The sequence below is a fragment of the Vipera ursinii genome (genome assembly GCF_947247035.1).
Source record: "Vipera ursinii genome assembly, chromosome: 1".
NCBI lineage: Eukaryota > Metazoa > Chordata > Lepidosauria > Squamata > Viperidae > Vipera > Vipera ursinii.
This window is the reverse complement of record NC_139512.1, coordinates 24,757,136-24,778,251: the sequence shown is the minus strand read 5'-3', so window position 1 is coordinate 24,778,251 and position 21,116 is coordinate 24,757,136. Positions and strand designations below refer to the sequence as shown.

At 39.0% G+C, this 21,116-nt stretch overlaps 1 protein-coding gene across 1 annotated transcript; it reads left to right on the top strand.

The window, feature by feature from the left end:
- Positions 1-1,890: 1,890 nt before the first annotated feature.
- TBPL2 (TATA-box binding protein like 2) lies at positions 1,891-20,201 on the top strand (the record flags this gene model as incomplete). The annotated part of the gene is made up of 6 exons (XM_083352814.1): positions 1,891-2,240; positions 10,861-10,948; positions 12,906-12,997; positions 14,342-14,509; positions 16,547-16,641; positions 19,596-20,201. 6 exons carry the CDS (start codon positions 1,891-1,893, stop codon positions 19,673-19,675), a joined length of 873 nt encoding a protein of 290 aa, XP_083208940.1. The 3' UTR covers positions 19,676-20,201.
- Between the last annotated feature and the right edge of the window lie 915 nt (positions 20,202-21,116).

Genomic DNA, 21,116 nt, shown 5'->3' with positions numbered 1-21,116 from the left:
CTATGGCTAGGAAATCCTAGAGTTATACATTAACTGTGAAGCTAAGCAGAGTGGGATTTGGTGAGGAATATTGTGAAATTCTAGGGCTGCAGGCTGGACTAGGAAGCTGTTCTGTTTGGCTAAAATAAATCATTATCTTTGATTGGTAAAACTTTTTTGTTTCTTGCTTCCTAAAGGTACAAATATCCTGCCTCAATAAATTTAGCAAGTATCTTATCTATGTGACATTCTCAGCCTATTATATTGGCTGGCAGCCTGTAAGAAGGACAATGTGCCTGTTTGATCTTATTTATTCTACTAGATTCAGCTTATATATGTGTGTTCTAATGATAAGATAATTCCAGATAAGTGTTACCAAATGACAAACTATGCATTAAGGGGTGGTAGATTCTCTGTTAAATTAACAACAGGCTAGATGATTTAAATTGGGGATTTGCTGAGTCATTAGCACTTCCCATTGTTCCACTTGGCACCATAGTTGCCTAAGACAGTTCATGAGTTATAGCCAAACCAACGTGGTGATTTCAAAACATCTAAGGCAGGGGTAGGCAACCTTGGTTCTTTTATGACTCGTGGACTTCAACTCCCAGAATTCCTGAGCCAGCATAGTTTTTTTTTTAAAATCCCATTTATATCCTGCCCTTCTCCAAAGACTCAGGGCAGCTTACAATTTAAAGCACAAATCAATGTGCTTAGCAATAGCCTTCATTCTATGTATATGCCTGCTTACTAGGGCTTTCGCCCCCCCCCCCCAGCAGCATTATTACAAAGTCAGCTTATTGCCCCCAACAATCTGGGTCCTCATTTTACCTACCTTGGAAGGCTGAGTCAACCTTGAGCCTGGTGGGATGCGAACCTGCACTAATTGCAGGCAGCTGGTGTTACTTAAGGAGGCATTAGCCCACTGCTCCACCAAGGCTCCACCAAGGCAAGTTGTATGGGGAGTTGTATTAATCTATGATGGTGAGAAATGAGAAATTTGGTAGTGATTTTTCTAACACTTTTTATTAAAAGACATGTGATTTCATGAATTGCTGTCCACTTGATCACATGTAGAGAATGGCTAGTTCTATCTTTACTTCATCAGATGCGTAACCAGATCCTATAACTGATGAAATAAGCAGCAACTCACAAAATCTCGTGCCTTTTAAGAAGTATTAGAATAAGTACTACCAGTATTCTGATTTTTTAAAATCACAACCTAGGGTTGTCAATCATACCTAATAAGGATAAACAAGAAGTAATTTCTCTGGCAGGGCCCTTTAAGAATAACACTGATCTCTTCTGAATTCATGGAATAAATAATTAACTTGATTTGCCTAGAAGTAAAAATTGGGAGATTCATGGAATTTGCTTCCAAATGTATTTAGAATTATAATATTGTAGAGAGATTATTCAAGGGAGAAAAACAGTATCTCTTAAAATTCAGGGTCCAGGAGCATCCTGGTATATTTTAAAAACAATGCCTCTTCCATCCTGAAAAAAGGCATAAAGCTGTTTATTAGTCTTATTAAAAATCAAAAATCATTTGCTATTGTACATATCAGTAAAATTTCTCCACAAAACCTGAGGTTGTCAACTGAGCTTCTGCTTGTGGTTTGGAAGCCTGACTTTTAAGTTTTACTACTGTGTGTGTGTGTGTGTGTGTGTGTGTGTGTTTAAAAGAAGCTCTGCTTCTTCCATTTACCTCCTGATTTTGTACAACAGTCAAAGCTAAGTCATTAAATACCATGCATCAATGTAGTACATAAGGAAATTATGGTGTTACTAAGGAGCTAGTACTCGGTGTAGTGCTTTAGGAATCCATAAAATCAAAGTCCCTGAAATGTTTTCTGTCCTCTCTCCTTGAAGGATGATCTTCCATCAAATAGCCCTCAAATGTATTCTCCCATGAGTCCCTTTGGGTCAGATTTGCCTATTTCTGTCATTCCGGGCACATTGTTTACTCCTCAGCCTGACCAAGGCAAAGACTTCTCTTCGGTAGATCTCAGCTTCCTGCCAGATGATTTTGGACAAGATGGCAAACATGGCAACAACAACAACATGCTGGAAGAATATCAAAGCCCCCAGCTGGGAATACAAGGCAGTGGAATCTTCTCAGAAGACAGTGGGGGGTCCCAACAGAGGGATGAAAATGCAATTCAGCCATTGGCTGATTTATCTGGGACGTGTCCCTCCATGACCCCCATGACTCCTGTGACTCCTACTTCAGAAGCTTCTGGCATTGTCCCACAATTACAGTAAGTTTTACTCAAAAGCTAGTTGATTAGGCACATTGGCATTTGCCTCATTTTAGTCAAGCATGTTATTGAAAACACAATTAGTGGGAGTAGTTAATGATTCGGTAGAATATTCAGTCCCAAAAGTTTGATTGAGTAAGCTATGAATAAGTCAAGCATATGGCATGAAAAAAGGGGCAAAGATACAATTGTTAAGTTTCCTAGGCAACAGTACCGAAGTGACTTGCCATTAGCTTTTTCCAGAATGACTATGCTTCCCAGTTTAGCATACAGCTCTGATATTCCCTGGTAATCTCCTGTCCAAATATAAATATGGCCTCTATATTTAAATGCAATTTCTATCGTATTATTGGAAACAGACCTGCACAATATGAGTGATAGCTTTTCAGCATATAATCAAGACTAAATTCAAAGTGATTGGAAAATTCGAATATAAAGCAGGATTACAGCTATATTAATACTTGGATGAGTAGATGGGAGTGGATTTTAAAACCTAATGTAAATCATAGAGAGACCTGCATTTCCATCCTCCCCCTCCCATCAGTTTGCAGTTCATTTTCAGTAAGTGTTGCTTTAGATGGTTATTCACATATCATGACTAAGCAATGCTTTTAGAATTAGAATTGGAATAATAGAGTTGGAAGGGACCTTGTAGGTCATCTAGTCCAGCCCAAGCAGGAGACCCTACATCATTTCTGACAGATGACAGTCCAGTCTCTTCTTGAAAGCTTCCAGTGATGAAACTCCCACAACATCTGGAGGCAAACTGTTCCATTGGTTGATTGTTCTCACTGTCAGAAAATTTCCCCTTATTTCTAGGTTGAATATCTCCTTGATCAATTTCCATCCATTACTCCTTGTCTGGCCTTCAGGTGCTTTGGAAAATAGGTAGATCTCCTCCTCTCTATGACAGCACCTCAAATATTGGAACATGCTATCATGTCTCCCCCAGTCCTTCTCTTCACCAGACTAGCCATGCCCAGTTCCTGTAACCATTCTTTATTTGTTTTAGCCTCCAGTCCCTAATCATCTTTGTTGCTCTCCTCTGCACTTTGTATAGCCTCAACATCTTTTCTATAGTTGTGGAGACGAAAATCGGATGCAGTATTCTAGGTGTGGTCTTACTAAGGCTTTATAGAGTGGTATTAGATCTCATGTGATCTTGATTGAATCCCTCTGTTAATGCAACTTAGGAATGCATTGGCTTTTTTGGCTACTGCTGCACACTATTGGCTCATATTTAACTGATTGTCCACTAAGACTCCAAAATCCCTCTCAGTTACTGCTTTTAAGCCTGGTTTACAGAATACTGAATAAAAGAGTTGGAATGGACCTTCAAGGTCTTCTAGTCCAACCCCCTGCTCAGGCAGGAAACCTATATCATTTCAGACAAATGGTTGTTCAGTCTCTTCCAGTGTTGTTGAAGGACTTCTGGTTAGGTGTCATGGCGTGATGGGCGCAGGAAGATGGGTCTCCGTCTTCCATATTCAATTTTGCCCCACTGGAGACCCTAAAAAGGGTTGAAGGTCACCCCGAAGAGGCAACGAAGGAGGGGACGCTCATCAATCAAGGAGGAATGGCGGCCCCTCCGCTGGATCCAAGGAAGCCCTCAAAACTGGTGGAGGAAAGACTGGCTACATTTGTGTGGCCAGTCAGAAGCTGCTGACAACCAAAGATAAGCACTAACAAGCACTATTTGAGCAACGTGGATGTAACTGGGTGAGACTTTATCCTCTTTTTATGACCTTAATACTACTCTCCTGGAAAAAAGAATGCCCAAAGCAAAGAATCCTCCCTGATGAGAAAGGGAAGTTTTTGCCCCACTCCCTCAGGAAAAGAAAAGCAGTGAATTAATTGCTTTGGGGGAAAATGGGAGAAAACTACAAGATCAATTTGGAATTAATACAGATATATAGCTTTGAAATTTGGGGACTAAAAGTACTTTTGAGAGTTTTTCTTAGAAAAGATATTTGAAAGTCTGTAAAATAGGCTTGGATTTGGAAAGCTGGAAGACGGTGTCAATGACAGCTAGTGGCAAACCACAGCACTACAATTTATTATCCTTAAAGGAAACTTGGCTTGAAACCCGGACCTAGATAAGATTCTTTGTTGTTTCTGGAAGCTTTCACTTTTACAGACTGCAGCTGGGGAAAAGGGGAAAAAACCCTCTTGGGCTGCTTATCTATGTTGGGGACCCTATTGGACTATAAAGACTACATACAAAAACAAAATGGGAGTTTCATACTTAGCCTTAAATGGTAAAAAACCATCTTTAACACTTGTCTCCAAAGCCCCCAGCTTGATATACCAACAAGAAAATGTTAATGGATCTCAGAAATTCTTTCTATGTTGAAATCAATCCAATGGACAATTGTTTTATCTCATAATGAGACTAAAATAATGCAAATGAGATAAAAGAACAATTTTCTAATCTAAACTTACAGATCCAGACAATGACTGCAAAGAAGGAACTAGTAATCCAGAAAACAGAAGGAAAATTAGAAGAAACGGATCCAAAGATGGAGGACCTAAAGGAAGGAATTAACAGACAAATGAAAAATTAGAAGATGCAGTGATAACACCAGAAATGGAAAAGATATCTTACTGGTCAAAATCTCAGAACACATTTGAGGATAAGGAAGAAGAGCTAATCGAATGGATGATAAAGCTGTTAGGAGAAATGCTGAATATTGACAAACAAGAAATGAAAAGAAAAACTGAAGAAGAAGGATGGAGGCTGTTTAATGAATATAAATGGGTTGAGCATTCTTCCAAAAATACTTCAATCAAATTCTCTTCCTCATTCCAAACAGTATATACATAAAGAGATATGAATTACTTGATGATTCAAATGCACTGACTTGGAAAGTTATTTGGCAAAGGAAGAAAGCTAGAGTAAGACTGAAAAAAAATAGTGGCTTTGACCTATTAGGTGGGATAATATACTACTAAACAGATGTTTGAATATGGTTGAGAAAATAGATAATTGTTAGAAATACAAGTATTATAATTAGAAGGATAGGATTTGTAACTAGAATATTATATTTTGCTATATTATATTTTTGCTATATTTTGGCGTCTAGTCATGCCGGCCACATGACCACGGAGACGTCCTCGGACAAGCGCTGGCTCTTTGGCTTTGAAACGGAGATGAGCACTGGCCCCTAGAGTTGGAAACAACTAGCACGCATGTGCGGGGAAACCTTTACCTTCATCTTTTTATGAGATGGGAAATATGAAAATTCTAAAAGGGTTTGAATAAGGGAAGCTTTTGGTTACCCAAATATAATTTATTATGAGAAAATTGTAAGTGTTAGAGATATTTTGAAATTGATGGGAAATTAAAAAATTTTAAAAACCAGAAAAACAGGATATTGATTGAACAAATGGATTTTAAGTGCAAAAGCAATTGAGATAAGTTCTGGCTAGAAAAGATATTATAAACTGACACTATCAATATTATGTATATCAGAAAAAAGTGATGAAGATGTCTATATTTAATTGTATATGTATTAACAGTAACAAGAATTGTATTTGTCCAGTGTGGGAAAATGCCATTAGAACAAGAGAGGTACAAGGAAGCACTGGATAGTGTAGTATTGGAACTAGACTGAGAAAGTTCATATGTACCACTGAATTACCAATGGACCCAGACAACACATTGTTTATTAACTACTCATGATTGTAAAATTAGAAAATTAATAAAAAAATTATATTAAAAAATAAACTTCCAGTGTTGGAGCAGCCACAACCTCTGGAGGCAAGCTGTTCCACTGATTAATTGTTCTAGGTTGCTTCTCTCCTTGATTAGTTTTCATCCATTGCTTCTTGCCCTGCCTTCAGGTGCTTTGGAAATTTGGAAAATAGGTTGACCACCTCCTCTTTGTGGCAGCCCTATAAATCCTGGAGAACTGCTACCATGTCACCCCTACTCTTTCTCTTCACTAGACTAGCCATACCCAATTCCTGCAACCGTTCTTCATGTTTTAGCCTCCAGTCCCCTCATCATCTTTGTAACTCTTCCCTGCACTCTTTCTAGAGTCTCAACATATTTTTGGATTTGGTGACCAAAACTGGATGCAATATTCCAAGTGTCGTCTTACCAAGGCCTTATAAAGTGATATTAACAGAGGGATAGAATCAAGATCGCGTGAAGTACTAATACCACTTTACAATGCCTTGGTAAGGCCACACCTGGAATACTGCATCCAGTTTTGGTCACCACAATGTAAAAAAGATGTTGAGACTCTAGAAAGAGAAGAGCAACAAAGATGATTGTGGGACTGGAGGCTAAAACATATAGGGAACGGTTGCTGGAATTGGGTATGTGTAGTTTAATGAAGAGAAGGGTAAGGGGTGACATGATAGCAGTGTTTCAATATCTCAGGGGCTGCCACAAAGAAGAGGGAGTCAAGCTATTCTCCAAAGCACCTGAAAGCAGGACAAGAAGCAACGGATGGAAACTAGTCAAGGAGAGAAGCAACCTAGAACTAAGGAGAAACTTCCTGACAGTTAGAACAATTAACCAGTGGAACAACCTGCCTCCAGAGGTGGTGAATGCTCCAACACTAGAGGTTTTTAAGAAGAGACTGGACAGCCACTTGTCTGAAATGATATGGGGTTTTCTGCCTGAGCAGGGGGTTGGACTAGATGATCTCCAAAGTCCCTTCCAACATTATTATTATTATTATTATTATTATTATTATTATTATTATTATTATTATTATTATTATTATTATTATTATTATTATTATTATTACTTCACGTGATCTTGATTGTAATCCCTCTATTGATGCAGCCCAGGACTGCATTGGCTTTTTTGGCAGCTGCAGCACACTGCTGGCTCATACTTAAGTGATTGTCCACTGCATGAATGTTCCCCCAACATAACAATTTCTGAGAAAGAAGAGCCGGTCTTAAATGTGGACAATCTTGTACAATGGAAGGGAAAAATTTGGCTAGTAGAAAATTACAGAAAAGGGATGGGTGGTGGTAGGCAGGGCAAAATGGGACATAACCATGATTAAAACTCTTCCCCAGTTTCACCCAATCTATATCTGTACTTTTGTTTTTTCTTGCCTAAGTGTAAGACTTTATTTTTCTCTACACTGAATTTCATTTTGTTAGATAGGGCCCAGTGTTCAAATCTGTCAAGATCCATCTGGATCTTGAGTCTATCATCTAGGGTGTTGGCTATTCCTGCTAGCTTAGTATCAACTGCAAATTTGATAAGTTCCCCTTCTCTCCACTCATCTAAGTCATTTATGAAGATGTTGAAGAGTACTGGGCCTAGGACAGAATCTTGTGATACCCTACTGCTTACTTCCCTCCATGTAGATGTAGTTCCATTAAGTACTACTCGTTTTCTTTAACTATAACATACTGTATAAATGAACCACTCTTGAGTGGTTTCAAATGATATTTAATCTACATTAAATTATGGCTTAGAGTAATTTGTGATGTCAGACTCACTGATACATGCTTAGAAAATCTAAGTTTTTGCCTCATTCACTTTCAACTGAAAGTAGTAGAATGTGGCCTGCTATCTATTAGCTCCGTGGCAGTATCTGACAAACCTTATGCTGTAAACTAGATTGGGAAATGGGGAAAAAATAATTCTGGAAGATGACATAGTCTCAAAGAGCCAGGTTTAACTAAAAGGAAGGAAATATTAGCATCAGAATTCACAAGACCTCTTCAAAGGTAGCAAGTTGTTTGGTGTATCCATGTCAGAGTTGTGCCACTGTTGTGAGGGCTCAGTTGGGCAATTTTATTGGCTGAGTGAGGATATTTTGGTGGTCTACCAACTTCAGTTAAGCATTTGATAGATCTTTTTACTATGTTCTGAGGGTTAAAATATTGTAAAATTCTTTACCAATCAAAGAAGTAAACCTTGAGCCATTTCAGAGCAGGTAGGAAGCATAGCCTCTCCCTCTTACTAAAATAGTAAAATGGGCTAGAAGCTATGGCAAATAAATTTGCAAAGAAGAAGAGACGAACTTCAGTAGAGAGAACAGAAGGAGATGATGCTATGGAGTTTTTGGTGCTATTTGAGCTTGAATTTTTGGGCTTGCAGGGGTTTCATTACCCAACCAAGTAATGTTGATTGCTGAAGGGGATGTGTTCTAGTCTTTTTGTTTCCTAGGGAACCACATTGCCTTCATCAGCCAACACTCAGATAAGCAGGCATCAATACTAGACATGCAGAAAACAAGGTACCCCAGCAAAACTAGCAGGGCAAGCTATATTATATAAACAGGCAGCAAACCCTACATTGACTCGCACTGAAGGTGTTACTGAATTGGGTAGGAGAGGGCTGGGGGTTGCCAAATTGGAAAACCTCTAAAAAGTACTCTTAGTAGGACACATCCACAAAGCCAATGTGACAATCTGCATCTACTTAGAGGCACAGAACAAAACTACGCACTTGAATTTGAGAACAATTTGAGAACAGGCTGAGGGCATCAAATTATCTATTGCTGCTAAGTCCTCTGACTCTGATGGAAACCAATCATCTTCAAATGACAACAGGACTTTTTATAAGTTAAGATATGGAAATTTATTAAGCAGCTTTGTGTGCAAAAATTGCCAACTGTAAAACCATACAATATTTTTGAGACATTTACAATAACACAGCATCATCATATTCAACATTTGATAAAAAAAACAGTTTTCCAGAATGGGATGGCCAATTCTTATAATACAAGGTAACAGACGTACATAAAACAAAAGTGTCTTTTATAGTAAACTATCTTTTGAGTGTTTCAAACTACCCATGTTTCTAATGCCTACTTTTTTAAAATCCAAACAATCCTGGGCAGTTTCCACCACTGTCTATTTCTTACTCTCCTCTTCAAGCAAGACAGCAAGGGTCTATCAAATATTTCAGCCTCTTAATTTTTTCATAGCATGGTTCAGCTGCACATCCTTCATCTTTAAGGCTGTTTCTCCATGTTTTTAGTTATTTTGATGTACCCTTTATAATTTCAGGGTGGAGAGAAGAGAGATCTTGCTCACCAGCTGGCCTAAATAATGAAGGTGTCCACTTTCCTTCCCTTCTGATAAACATAACTCAGTATCATGAAAGAAGCACTGCTCAGTTGAGCCATCCAGAATCCTGTATAATTACAGAGTAAGATGGAGGGGAAGAATAAGATGGGTACTACTCAATAGAATGAAGGGCACAAGTCATAATTCTTTTCCTTTTTTCCTTATCTATCCTTTGATTCTTTTTGCTTGTATTGCAATTAAATATTATAATTAGAAATGCTTTTTTTTTAAAGAGAACTGTCAGAAGGCAAAAGACAGTTCAGTAGAGTCAAATTTTGGGTTATGGTTTTCAACAATTCTGTTGGGGACCAGACACTGTTAATCATATCTTTAGATTCAGCAGATGTCTTGAAAAGATTAAGCAGTATGTGGATTTTTCACCTTGATAACATTTTAGCAAAACTACTAAGAAAAGCCTAACATGGCAAAGTATATGCTGTGGATACTAGAACATCATCAAGTCTAGTCCCATTGCTATCTTCCAGCCTTTGTGTTGGCAGAAAAACATATCAGCAAGAAATTTGCTCTCTCTGTTGCTGGTACCAGTTTGTTGTGATTCAGGGTCAGCCTGTGGGTTCGGCAGTTGGGTCGGACGATTCAGAGGAGGAGGAGGGGGGTTTTGGAGAGCTTGCTGATGAGAGCCCTCAGCCAGGCCCCTCCCACCTGGTTACGACGCAGACCCAGCTGTGTGAGCCTGACAGCGTGGATGAAGATGACCCACAGCTGGCCCTGTTCAAGGACGCCCAACGCAGGAGGCAGTCAATCAGGAGTAAGCAGAGGAAGGCAATGGGGCACCTCGGAAGGAGGCAGAGAGAAGCCACGTCCTGAACTGTTTAAAAGGGGAATGCGTGGGAGGGCTGGTTTGCTGAAGGCAACCGTTTGAATAGCTCCTGTTTCATGGTTCGTGTCTTGTTTTTGCTCTGTTTGCTTTTGTGTCCATAAATTTGGCAGGCTTAGTTCCAGCCTCTTGCCTTCTTGTAAAGGGGTTGTCCCTGCCTTATCTGCAGGGCCAGTAGTAGGCTGGTACAGAACACAGTTTTGTCATTAGAAAAAAAGTTGTTTCCAGGACAGAAATGTTTGTGTCACATTCGGGTACAAGTAGGAAAATGCTGTAAGAATCAGATAGCCCTGAATTATCAGAGTTGATAATCTCTAGATCAGGGGTCCCCAACCCCCAGTCCATGGACAGGCACCCATCCACGGCATGCCAGAAAACAGTCTGCACAAACAAGTGGAGCCCCGTCCACAGAATGCAGGCAGCATGCGAAACCATGACCCCTCTGGTCCACGGAAAAACCTCTCTCCACAGAACCTGGTGCTCAAAAGGTTAAGGGCCGCTGCTCAGCATAACACAGTATAAATACCACTGTACCCAAATAATACAATGTACTACTTGTGTTTTTTAATGAAACAATAAAATAATATTTTTTTTTAAAAAAAAGAATTCAAGAGCCTCTGATGACTGTTGGAGTAAAAAGAAAAATGAAAAAGAAGCTGTTTTTACTTATGCTATTGCACTCCTTTTATATAAAGTTCCTAAAGGCTTTTTTTATCCCTGTTGTTCTGCCAGGAACATAGTAGCCACTGTAAATTTGGCTTGCAAATTGGACCTAAAGAATATAGCCCTTCATGCCAGAAATGCAGAATATAATCCAAAGGTAAGCACTAGTTCGCTCTCTCATCTAAGGATTTTTTTTTTCCACCTCTGAGGCTGCTTCTCTTCAAAATCTAACCTCTCTAAAGATGTTCCAAGCAATTGCTTGGCCCAAATAGATTCTCTTTAAGTTTGCCTTTTCCAAACTGGTTTCATAGTAGTGTCCTGGCCAGTGAATGTCTACTTAGAATCGCCATGCTTTGCTCATTTCTTATCTATATTCACTCTGCTATTATTTTGCTATAGAAGACTGCCTATAGAACGCAAGGACTCATTCCTGACAACCCCATAACATCTCCATAACTTTTCCAAGGCTTGGCTAGCATATCTTGCTGAGCTCAAAATATATGGCTACCCAAAGCAGTATTTTTGAGACTCTGGAAAGTCAACTCTACTTCCATTTATATTTTATAACCAAAGAGCAATTTGTTGTGTTAGTCTATATTATCCCACTCCCTATGCTATCTGACCTATTCTTCCCTGCTTTTATTGAAGAATTAATTTCTGCTTTGCATCTGTATAGAGATTCTCAGTCATCCAGGTCACGGTTGATCCAAAAGTGCTTTTTCCAAAAAGCAACTGGACTTTCTTCTTTGACAACGTTTCGCTTCTCATCCAAGAAGCTTCTTCAGTTCTGAGAATTGAAGTTGTGAGAACTGAGAACTCGAAAGAGAACTGAAGAAGCTTCTTGGATGAGAAGCAAAACATTTTCAAAGTAAAAAAACAATATTCACTTATCTGTTGGGGAAAAAAAATTTGAAACATCCTGCCCTGCATGTTCCAAGCCAGTTGTATGTAGCCCACACAATTTCTACATTGTTAATGTGAATTCCTCTCCAGCAAGCCAATTCACACTGGTCTGTTTCCTGCTTTGGGGTAATAGCTTGCTAGTTCTTGCTGTAACTACATTTGGCATCGCCCTTTTAGCTTTGGATTCCAAGAGAAAGTTTAATGTTTTCTGGTAATTAAAAGTAAATAATATTATTGTTTGGGTAAGTAGCATAAAGGTACTGTATCTGATTAGATATTTCAAGCCCATCAGAGATTAAGAAAATCAAACTTTATTTTTTGAAAAAATAAAAAATAAAAGCCCTAAAAATCGCAAAAGAAAATACAGTATCCCAAGCAGATCACAAAATGGTGTTGGTCTGCTACAAATGAATGCTTTCTCAAGGAGATGTTGCAGATTAACAGACTACCAGAAGATTATAAATAAAAATAATAATTTCCTGCCTATCTAAAGAATAGTCAGCAAAATTGAGGCTATGCATTTCCTAATTTTGAATAGAAAATAATAATGTTAGATGTTTGTCTAATTAAATGTCAGAACAAAGAAAGAAATCAGACTTAATGTAAGTTTGGCTGGATTTGATACCTATTTAGAACTAGGCTTCTCTTGAAAAAAAGCAATCCCTTTGTCTCAATTAGCTGGATAGTCCTCACAGGCCTATTGTAAGTCCAAATATATCAGAACATATAAATCATTTGAATAGATAAAAGGCTGCATTCACATTTTTTATTATAGATTTCATTGTCAATGTTTATAAGCTATCTTTTACAAGGAGAGACCTATTTATGTAAGGGTTTATATTTCCCCAGGCTGGTAAGGTCACTTGCAACTATTGAAGCAATCTCAAAATAAGGATAGAATGGGAAGAAAAATGTTTATGGTTTTCAATGGTCTAGCGATTAAGGCTCGAAAGCAGGAGATTATGAATTCTAGTCCTTCCTTAGCCATGAAAGTCAGCTAGGTGACCTTGGGCCAGTAACTCACTCTCAGCCCAACTCCCCTCACAGGGCTGCTGTTGTGGAGAGAATAGAAAGAAGAAAGAGTACTGGATATGTTCACCACCTTGAGTTATTTGTAAAAAAATAATAGCAAGATACAAATAAATAAATATTCATAAAGTGACTAATATAATTTTAAAAGGATTTCAAATTTGGATTTTTCTGAATTTTAGAGATTTGCTGCTGTAATTATGAGAATTAGAGAACCAAGAACAACTGCCCTTATATTTAGTTCTGGTAAAATGGTGTGCACAGGAGCCAAAAGGTAGGAATGCTAAACTTTACAAAATTCCTCATCTAAGGATAGGATTGTTGTGATATAAGGCTAATGTGATTGATTCAGACCATTAAAACTCCATCTAGTTTAGGCTGGGCATCAGACAACAACACTTGTAACCATCCTAAGAAACAGCCAACATCTTTTAAATGTTTTTAAGGCAATAAGTACATGTACATTTATTGCACTGGGAATACTGATTAATTAATTATTTAGTGCCACAAGACCAACTAGTCACAGACATGTCAAACACAAGGCCCGGGGGCCGGATCCAGCCCGCAAAGTGGTTTCATGTGGCCTGCGAAGCCATCCTGGAAACAATGAGGGAACGGCCCCCACTGCCTTGGCCCTGGCCCAGAGACCCTCCTTCTGCCAGAGACCCTCAGAACTGTCCCACTCCTGCCCAGGCCCCCATAGGCACCCTTGATGCCAACGATGTAGAGCTGGCCATGCCCATCCAGTAGGCCATACGCACTCTAGCCACGCCCACCCAGTAGGCCACACCCACCCTGGCCATACCCACCCAGCCCCCTGAGGGCAACCACAATGCTGATGCGGCCCTCAATGAAATTGAGTTTGACACCCCTGAACTAGTGCATTGTCAAATATAGAGCCCCTGGAAATACCATTTTTTAAAAAAATAGAAATGTTCTTGTAATATTCCACCACACTATGGTTTATTAATCTTCCCAAACCTGCTACTTACCAGGTGTGCTGAACTACAGTTCCCATAGACCAGGCATGTCAAACTGCCAGCCCGCAGACTGGATGCATCACATCGAAACCGTGCCCACCCCATTACTGGCAATGGCGAACAAGTTGTAATATGTCGCATGATGTCACAAATTTGACATGCCTGCCATAAACCATCAGCTAGCATGGACAGTGACATGTTCGGCTGAGTATGAAAGGATCTATACTACTAGTGCTCATTTAACAACAGCAATTGGTTTCAAGAAAATAGTTTGAGTCATTATGCAATGGCAAGTGGCATAAACTTGATCTCCCCCAAAGTCCTTGAGCCCTTATCTGGTCATTCCCAGGGGAAGAAAAGCAGTCTGGTGAGATTTTTGTAGGCAATAAACAATAAAGTCCCTGACTCAGGCTATTTGAGTAATTCTGGTTGCTGGTGCCTGATAGCACTCCAATTTTTTTGTTCAGTAGCAGGAAACTATGATAGATATTTCTAGCAATTGTGGCATGAGAAACCTTCAGAAGCCGAAATAACCAGTTGGGAGAATACAGGTGACTAAAAGAATAGAAATTACTCACTCTTGTCGTAAAGCTTTGCTGGCTGGATTTTTTTTTTTAATGCTTGTTGTAAATTTGCAGTGAAGAGCAGTCACGACTGGCAGCCAGAAAATATGCTCGTGTGGTACAGAAGCTCGGATTTCCTGCAAAATTCCTGGATTTCAAAATACAGAACATGGTGGGCAGTTGTGATGTGAGATTTCCCATCCGCTTAGAAGGATTAGTTCTAACTCATCAACAATTCAGCAGGTATGTCTCTCCCCATGGGTGTGCAAGGGGAAAAAGCACCAGGAAGACTTTGACTTCCATTATAACTGACCATTCACTTGCTGGTTGAGATGGTCGATGGGACCTAAGCTGGGAAAGGCAGATGAGTATCAAAATTGTATTTCTACTGATTGTTCAGATAGGTTGGCTAAATAGTCTTGGGAGACTGCTGAATTCTGGAATGTGCCCTTTTGCTTCAGATCTAAAGACTAGCATTTGGGTTTTTGCTGTTCTGTGGTGCATCTAATGAAAGATCTTATGGTATCAACTAGCTGTCTTCTAAGAGAAAGCAGTTTTATATTTATCCATGCAAAAACTGTTGCCCAGTTTCTCAATTAATGATGAGTTTGGAAACTCATGACTCAAGTTATTTTTTTCAGGATCTGAATGATCTCACAAGATTGTGCTATTTGCTCTTTCTTACAAAAATCAGAATTTGTTGCCAACAAATCCTGGGTTGTCTTACTAATCTAAGTGCAAATGCTCATGTTGGCTGGGTCTGATGTTCTTCTGAAATATTCTAAAATCTTCATCTTCCATTTTGTTTTTGTGTGCATCCCATTTAGGTTTGTTTCAAGGGAACCATATAAAACCAAATAGGATTTCACCAACTAGTATTATTTACTTGGACACTTTTTTATTTATATCCCTCTTTTCCATTCAGCTTGAGCACTCAGGGCAACACATTGGATAAGTGTCCACATTTGGGGCAGGAGGCATATGTGGAAATTGGGGTGTGGGCTATGAAAATTCTAGAAAAAGGCTGGCCATTCCTAATTTGCACCGACAAAACAGCTATTACCATAAAGCAACTAGTGTGGGTATTTCTGACCATCCCTCTATCTTTTCAAGGCATTTTAACAACCTTTTACCTTTCTCTTTTTAATGTGAAGGTGGACATGTTGTTACTAGGGGTTTTTTATGCTTCAATTTCTATTGGAAAAGATACTTCAAAACATCCAGAAATGCAAATGCAGCCTCTGTAGCTGATTAAAGCAGCCTTGTCTTTTTTTTCTAGGGTGGTATCTGTAACCCTGGAAACTGATGCAATTGCTTCAATGTGTCACAAAACAGGAACTGCATTTACATTCTTTATGCACTACATCTCACCTTCCATTTTATTTTCTTAGATTGAAGGTCTGTATGGGGCTCAGATATATTATTTAAAATACAAATTATATCTGAGGCTGCTACTTTACTTTATAGTGTACAGTTACCAGTTTCCAAAGCATATTAAAATTTGATAGGGCAGAAAAGATGGCACTATGAAACATGGGGCAGCATGACCAAAGTAGTAGGCTGTGTACAGCATATGAACCCACAGCTATCCCAATATGTAAGGAATTTGTCATATAGAGATGTTATTCAGGGGGAAATGCTGTAGCACTTACTGGTGTTTGAACAAAGTCATTCTCCAGCATTTTAAAAATGTATTCACTACATACAGTTTATATGCCACATGCTAGAAAGACTCTAGGCCATTTTCTAGAATGTAAACCAAGTGGCTGTTAGCTGACTCTTTTTTATCATGTGTTTTTGAAAGGAGATATCCAGTTAATTAAAAGTACAGCCTTCCTATTGTAATTATGCAAACTGAAGTAACTTACTTGATTGTAACTATAAAAATTGAGGTACAAAATATTTTACATGTAATTTTTGCTTGTCAAAGAGCAAACTAAGGAATTAGAGTGTCATTGATAAAAGGAATGCGACAGGATAGAGTTAAAAGGAGACAATAGCAGGGAAGAACAGACTGTATTTTTAGGCCAGGGGTAGGCAACCTCGGCTCTTTTATGACTCATGGACTTCAACTCCCAGAATTCCTGAGTCAGCTGACTCAGGAATTCTGGGAGTTGAAGTCCATGAGTCATAAAAGAACCGAGGTTGCCTACCCCTGTTTTAGGCACTGGAAATTCCAAAGCTATTTTTTAAAAAAAATGAAGAAATCTCTAAAAGATAAACCTGTTGGCTCATAAGTAGTAAATTTTGTCTATTTTATTTTTTTTCTGGAAATTGTAGTTATGAACCAGAGCTGTTCCCTGGGCTTATCTACAGGATGGTCAAACCAAGAATTGTACTGCTTATTTTTGTGTCTGGAAAAGTTGTTTTAACTGGTAAGTGATTAAGTTGTATATAAGCAGTCTGTGTCTGCATCCCTAACACATACACAAACATTGCAGGGCACATTTATTTCTTATATTACTATTATTATTATCAAATTTATGTAACGCCAAACTTGTGGTTCAAGGAGTCTCTGTTGGAGCTAAATGAAGCTATTCTTTTAGACTGGTGTTTCTCAATTTCGACAACTTTTAAGTTATGTGCACTTTCAATTGTTGGGTACTGTAGTTGAACTGTCTAGGCAAATTCCAATGGGAGAATGCAGTCCTGTAGAGCAGGGGTCCCCAACCCCCGATCCGTGGACCAGTACCGGGTCACAGCATGCCAGCAACCGGGCGTCACAAGCAAAACCTCATCTGCAAGATGCAAGCAGCACACAAAACCATGCCCCCTCCGGTCCACAGAAAAACCTCTGTCCACGGAACCGGTCCCTGGTACTCAAAAGGTTGGGAACCGCTGCTGTAGAGCAGCAGTCCCCAACCTTTTTGGCTTGGTGGCCTGGTGTGAGGTGTGTGTCTGAGTAGCAGGCACACAAGCACATAGACAGCTCTATTTGTGTGAGTGGCGTACGCATGCTCTCCACTTGTGAATGGAGCTTCACACACAAGCAAAAGTGTGCTCCGCTTACATGGAGTTTCACAAGCAAATACAATAGCCCTCTGCTCAGGCAAGTGCAGGTTCATGAGCATGCACTTGCCCATCTCTCCCACAGCTGTTTTGAACAGGCTGAGGCCTGGTAATGGACCACGGTCCAGGGGCTGGGGACCCCTACTGTAGAAGACCTAGGATTTTATAAGATAAGTTATAATACTTTAAATAGCCCCTTTAATACTTGCTGACAACAAGTACAGGCCCCACAATATTGCTGCGATGTGCTCTCATTGAGCCATGGTGGTGCAATGGTTAGAATGTAGTATTGCAGGCTAACAATGCCAGAAGTTTGATCCTGACCAGGTCAAGGTTGAGTCAGTCTTCCATCCTTCAAAGGTTGATAAATGAGGACCCAGAGTATTGGGGGCAATAAGCTGGCTCTGTAAACTTAGCAAGTGCTGTAAAGCACTATGAAGTGGTAAGTAATTCTAAGTGCTATTGCTAATGCTATTGCCAAACATGGACACAAAAAGCTGCATTCTGAATCAACTGAAGCTCACAAGTGACTTTCAAAGGTAGCTCATGTTGAATGCGTTGCAATAGTCTAACATGGTGGTGATGAGGGAATCAATCATTGCAGAAAGTTCCTCCCACTCCGATATGTTGGCAACTGGCACACCAATCAAAGCTTAATAAGTCCATCCTGACAACAGCCTCCATCTCCTGTTCTAACAGGAGCCGTGAGTCCAGAACCCCAAATCATACTACCTCCTTCAGGAATAGTGGCATCTCATCAAGAGACATCTCTGGAGCAGACAATAAATCCCAATGGACAATAGTAACTCCATTTTACTAAGGTTCAGTTAAGCCCATTCTCTCTCATGCAGACCTTAACAGTCTAGCATAACAGTGCAAAGTTGGCCATTATCACTATCTTGATATAAATGTCCAAAGTTTGGATTATCTCTTCCAATGGCTTTATATGAATGTTAAATAGGGAGAAAACTGACCCTTGGGGCAACCCCCCCCCACACACAGAGGAATAGCCATTGGGTTGATCTTTCCTATTTCCCCAATTGGAACTGTCCACCAAGAAACTTCGTAACAGAGTGCCCCCAATCCCCAACCATGGAGGGTCTAGAAAGGATATCATAGTTGGTTACAAAGGCCGGTAAGAGTTCTAAAAAATGATGATATACTTCCTACTTCATAATAAATTCATAATGAAATATAATAGAGATGAACATGAAGTTCTTCATGTAGGAAAAAGCAATAATGGTAGATAAAAAGGTTAATTATAGCATATGTAAAAGGAACTTCCAATTAGTTGATCACAAGCTGAATATGAGTCAGCAGTACTATATGTGTCTGCTGACTTTAAAAAGCGTAATTGTATGTTGCATCAGTAAAAATATAATTTCCAACTCAAGGGAAGTAATATTTCTACTCCATTCACCATTAGTCAATATCCACTGAATGCCTCGACATTCTGGACATTGCACTGGGACAGGTGCACAGAAGAGCAGTGGGGATGCCTTACAAGCGGAGACTGAGGAAATTCCATATTTAGTTTGAGAAAAGGTATCTGAACATGTCCCATCATCTGAACATGTCAAAGAACAATTTGAGCATAGGCTTGAGCATCTGAGGATCTATTTACCTCCAATAAAGTCTGCCCTCCAATAAGACTTGAGTAGAGTGGGTGCACTCCAGATCCTTTCAGTTCAAAACGGTGTCATCTATTGGGATTTAGGAAATGGGATTTCTATATTGTGCCTGCTCTCTGGAATTGCATTCCCCTGAAGATATGTACAGTTCTTGTCCCAACATTTTGAAAGTCACTTAAAACTTGGTTTTGCTCCTAGGCCTGGCAGGGTAGGATGGCTACTAAGCCCCTCTCATGCTTGTTTGTTTTTTAGGTTTTTTTGGGACATTGTATTTATTTATCTGGAAGTTCAGGATTTTTCATGCTTTCTTTTTCTCTTTCTCTTTCTCTTTGTGTTTTATCATGTACACCACCCAGAGTGATCTGGAATCAGGCAGCCTCTAAATTTAATAAAATAAATAAAATGATAATAAATAAGTCATACTCTTGCCTGTAGCCCCAGAATGCAGGATACAGAACAATAATCTTAAATTCAGGAAAGCAATTTCCTATTGATTGTTTAAGAACACCTTTAATTCTATTAAGTTAAAAACATATCTGAACATGCACACCTATATATTATTATATAGAAATACAAATTAATTTCATTATTCCCCAAGTTAGTGGTACAGAACTGTAGGTTAAGAACATGTTTTTTTGTAGTGGGATGAAATTAAATGTAGTTAAAACTAATTCTAAAATTATTTTTAGGTGCCAAAGACCGTTCCGAAATATATGAAGCATTTGAAAACATATATCCAATTTTAAAAGGTTTCAAGAAAGTCATTTAAGTTATTTTTCTGAAAAATTGTAAATAAAAAAGTGTGTATATATTGCAGATGTTCTAGTAATTGATGGAAACAGCTTCTTGCCTTAGTTTTGTCTCATTTAATGTTCATCACATATTTGTAAATATAGCTCAGAAAAAAATTGAATGTTAGTATCCAAAGGAAATTAATAAGGAAACAGCATACATTCAGTAGTATACTGAAAATTAAATTCAATGTGGAGTAACCCCCATGTAATTGTTTTGCATAAAATAAACTAAAATATAAAGTAATAATTTATTTAGTGCTAAATAAATATGTAATTGCCTAAGAGCGATTGATTGTAAGCTGCCTAAACTGGTTTATCTGGCTTTGATTTCAATAAATCTTAATCAGATCACTTACCATGTGTAAATCAGGACATTTAATTATGCAGGTAGTCCTCAACCTACAACCACAATTGAGCCAAAAATTTGTTTCTAAGTGAGAAATTTGTTAAGTGAGTTTTGCCCAATTTTATGCCTTGTGTTGTCATATTTATTAAGTGAATCTCTGCAGTTCTTAAATTAGTAACACTATTGTTACTAATAATCGCCCTGTGCGCTCACACAGGGAGGGCCTCTTCAGCCAGACAATGTCGATTGGCGATCCCCAGGGGGAGGGCCTTCTCTGTGGGGGCACCTGCCCTTTGGAATCAATTCCCCTTGGAGCTCCGGATGGCCCCGGATCTCCATTCCTTTTGTCGTGACCTTAAAACATGGCTTTTCCAACAAGCTGACCTGGACTGATGGAAGGGAGGTTTTCTTAATTTTGTTTTATTGTGTTTTTAATCGGACTATTTATGGGATAATTTGATTTAATACCTTTTAATGTTTGTATTTTGTGTTTTTATTGTTGTTAGCCACCCTGAGTCCTTTGGGAGAGAGGGCGGCATACAAATCCCATAAATAAATAAATTGTTAAGTGAACCTGGTTTCCTCATTGACTTTGCTTGTCAGGTCACAAAAGAGGATCACATGACCCCTGGACACCAAAACAGTCATAGATGTGAGTCAGTTGCCAAGCATCTGAATGTAAATCACATGACCATGGGGATTCTGCAATGGTCATACGTGTGCAAAATCAACTTTTTCACTGCCATTGTAACTTCAAATAGTTACTAAAAATGCTGTTGTAAGTGAGGACTACCTGTAGTTAATACTGGTTATGTGATCTTGGTTGCAAGCTCATTGAGTTCTGTTTATTTTGATCTAATACTTTTGTTTTAACATCTGAATTTGAGCTAACAGATCTCAGGGGGGGGGGGGAAACCCGGACAACCAATTAATTAGAGAGATAAAAATAACCGCAACCGTTGCCACCATCTAAAGATTGCCCCGAATGTTTTTGCAGAGCAGATTTCTAACTGTATTGTAGAAAGTAGAGGGAAGGAAGAAATACAGGAGTAAAGTATACACAGCCATGT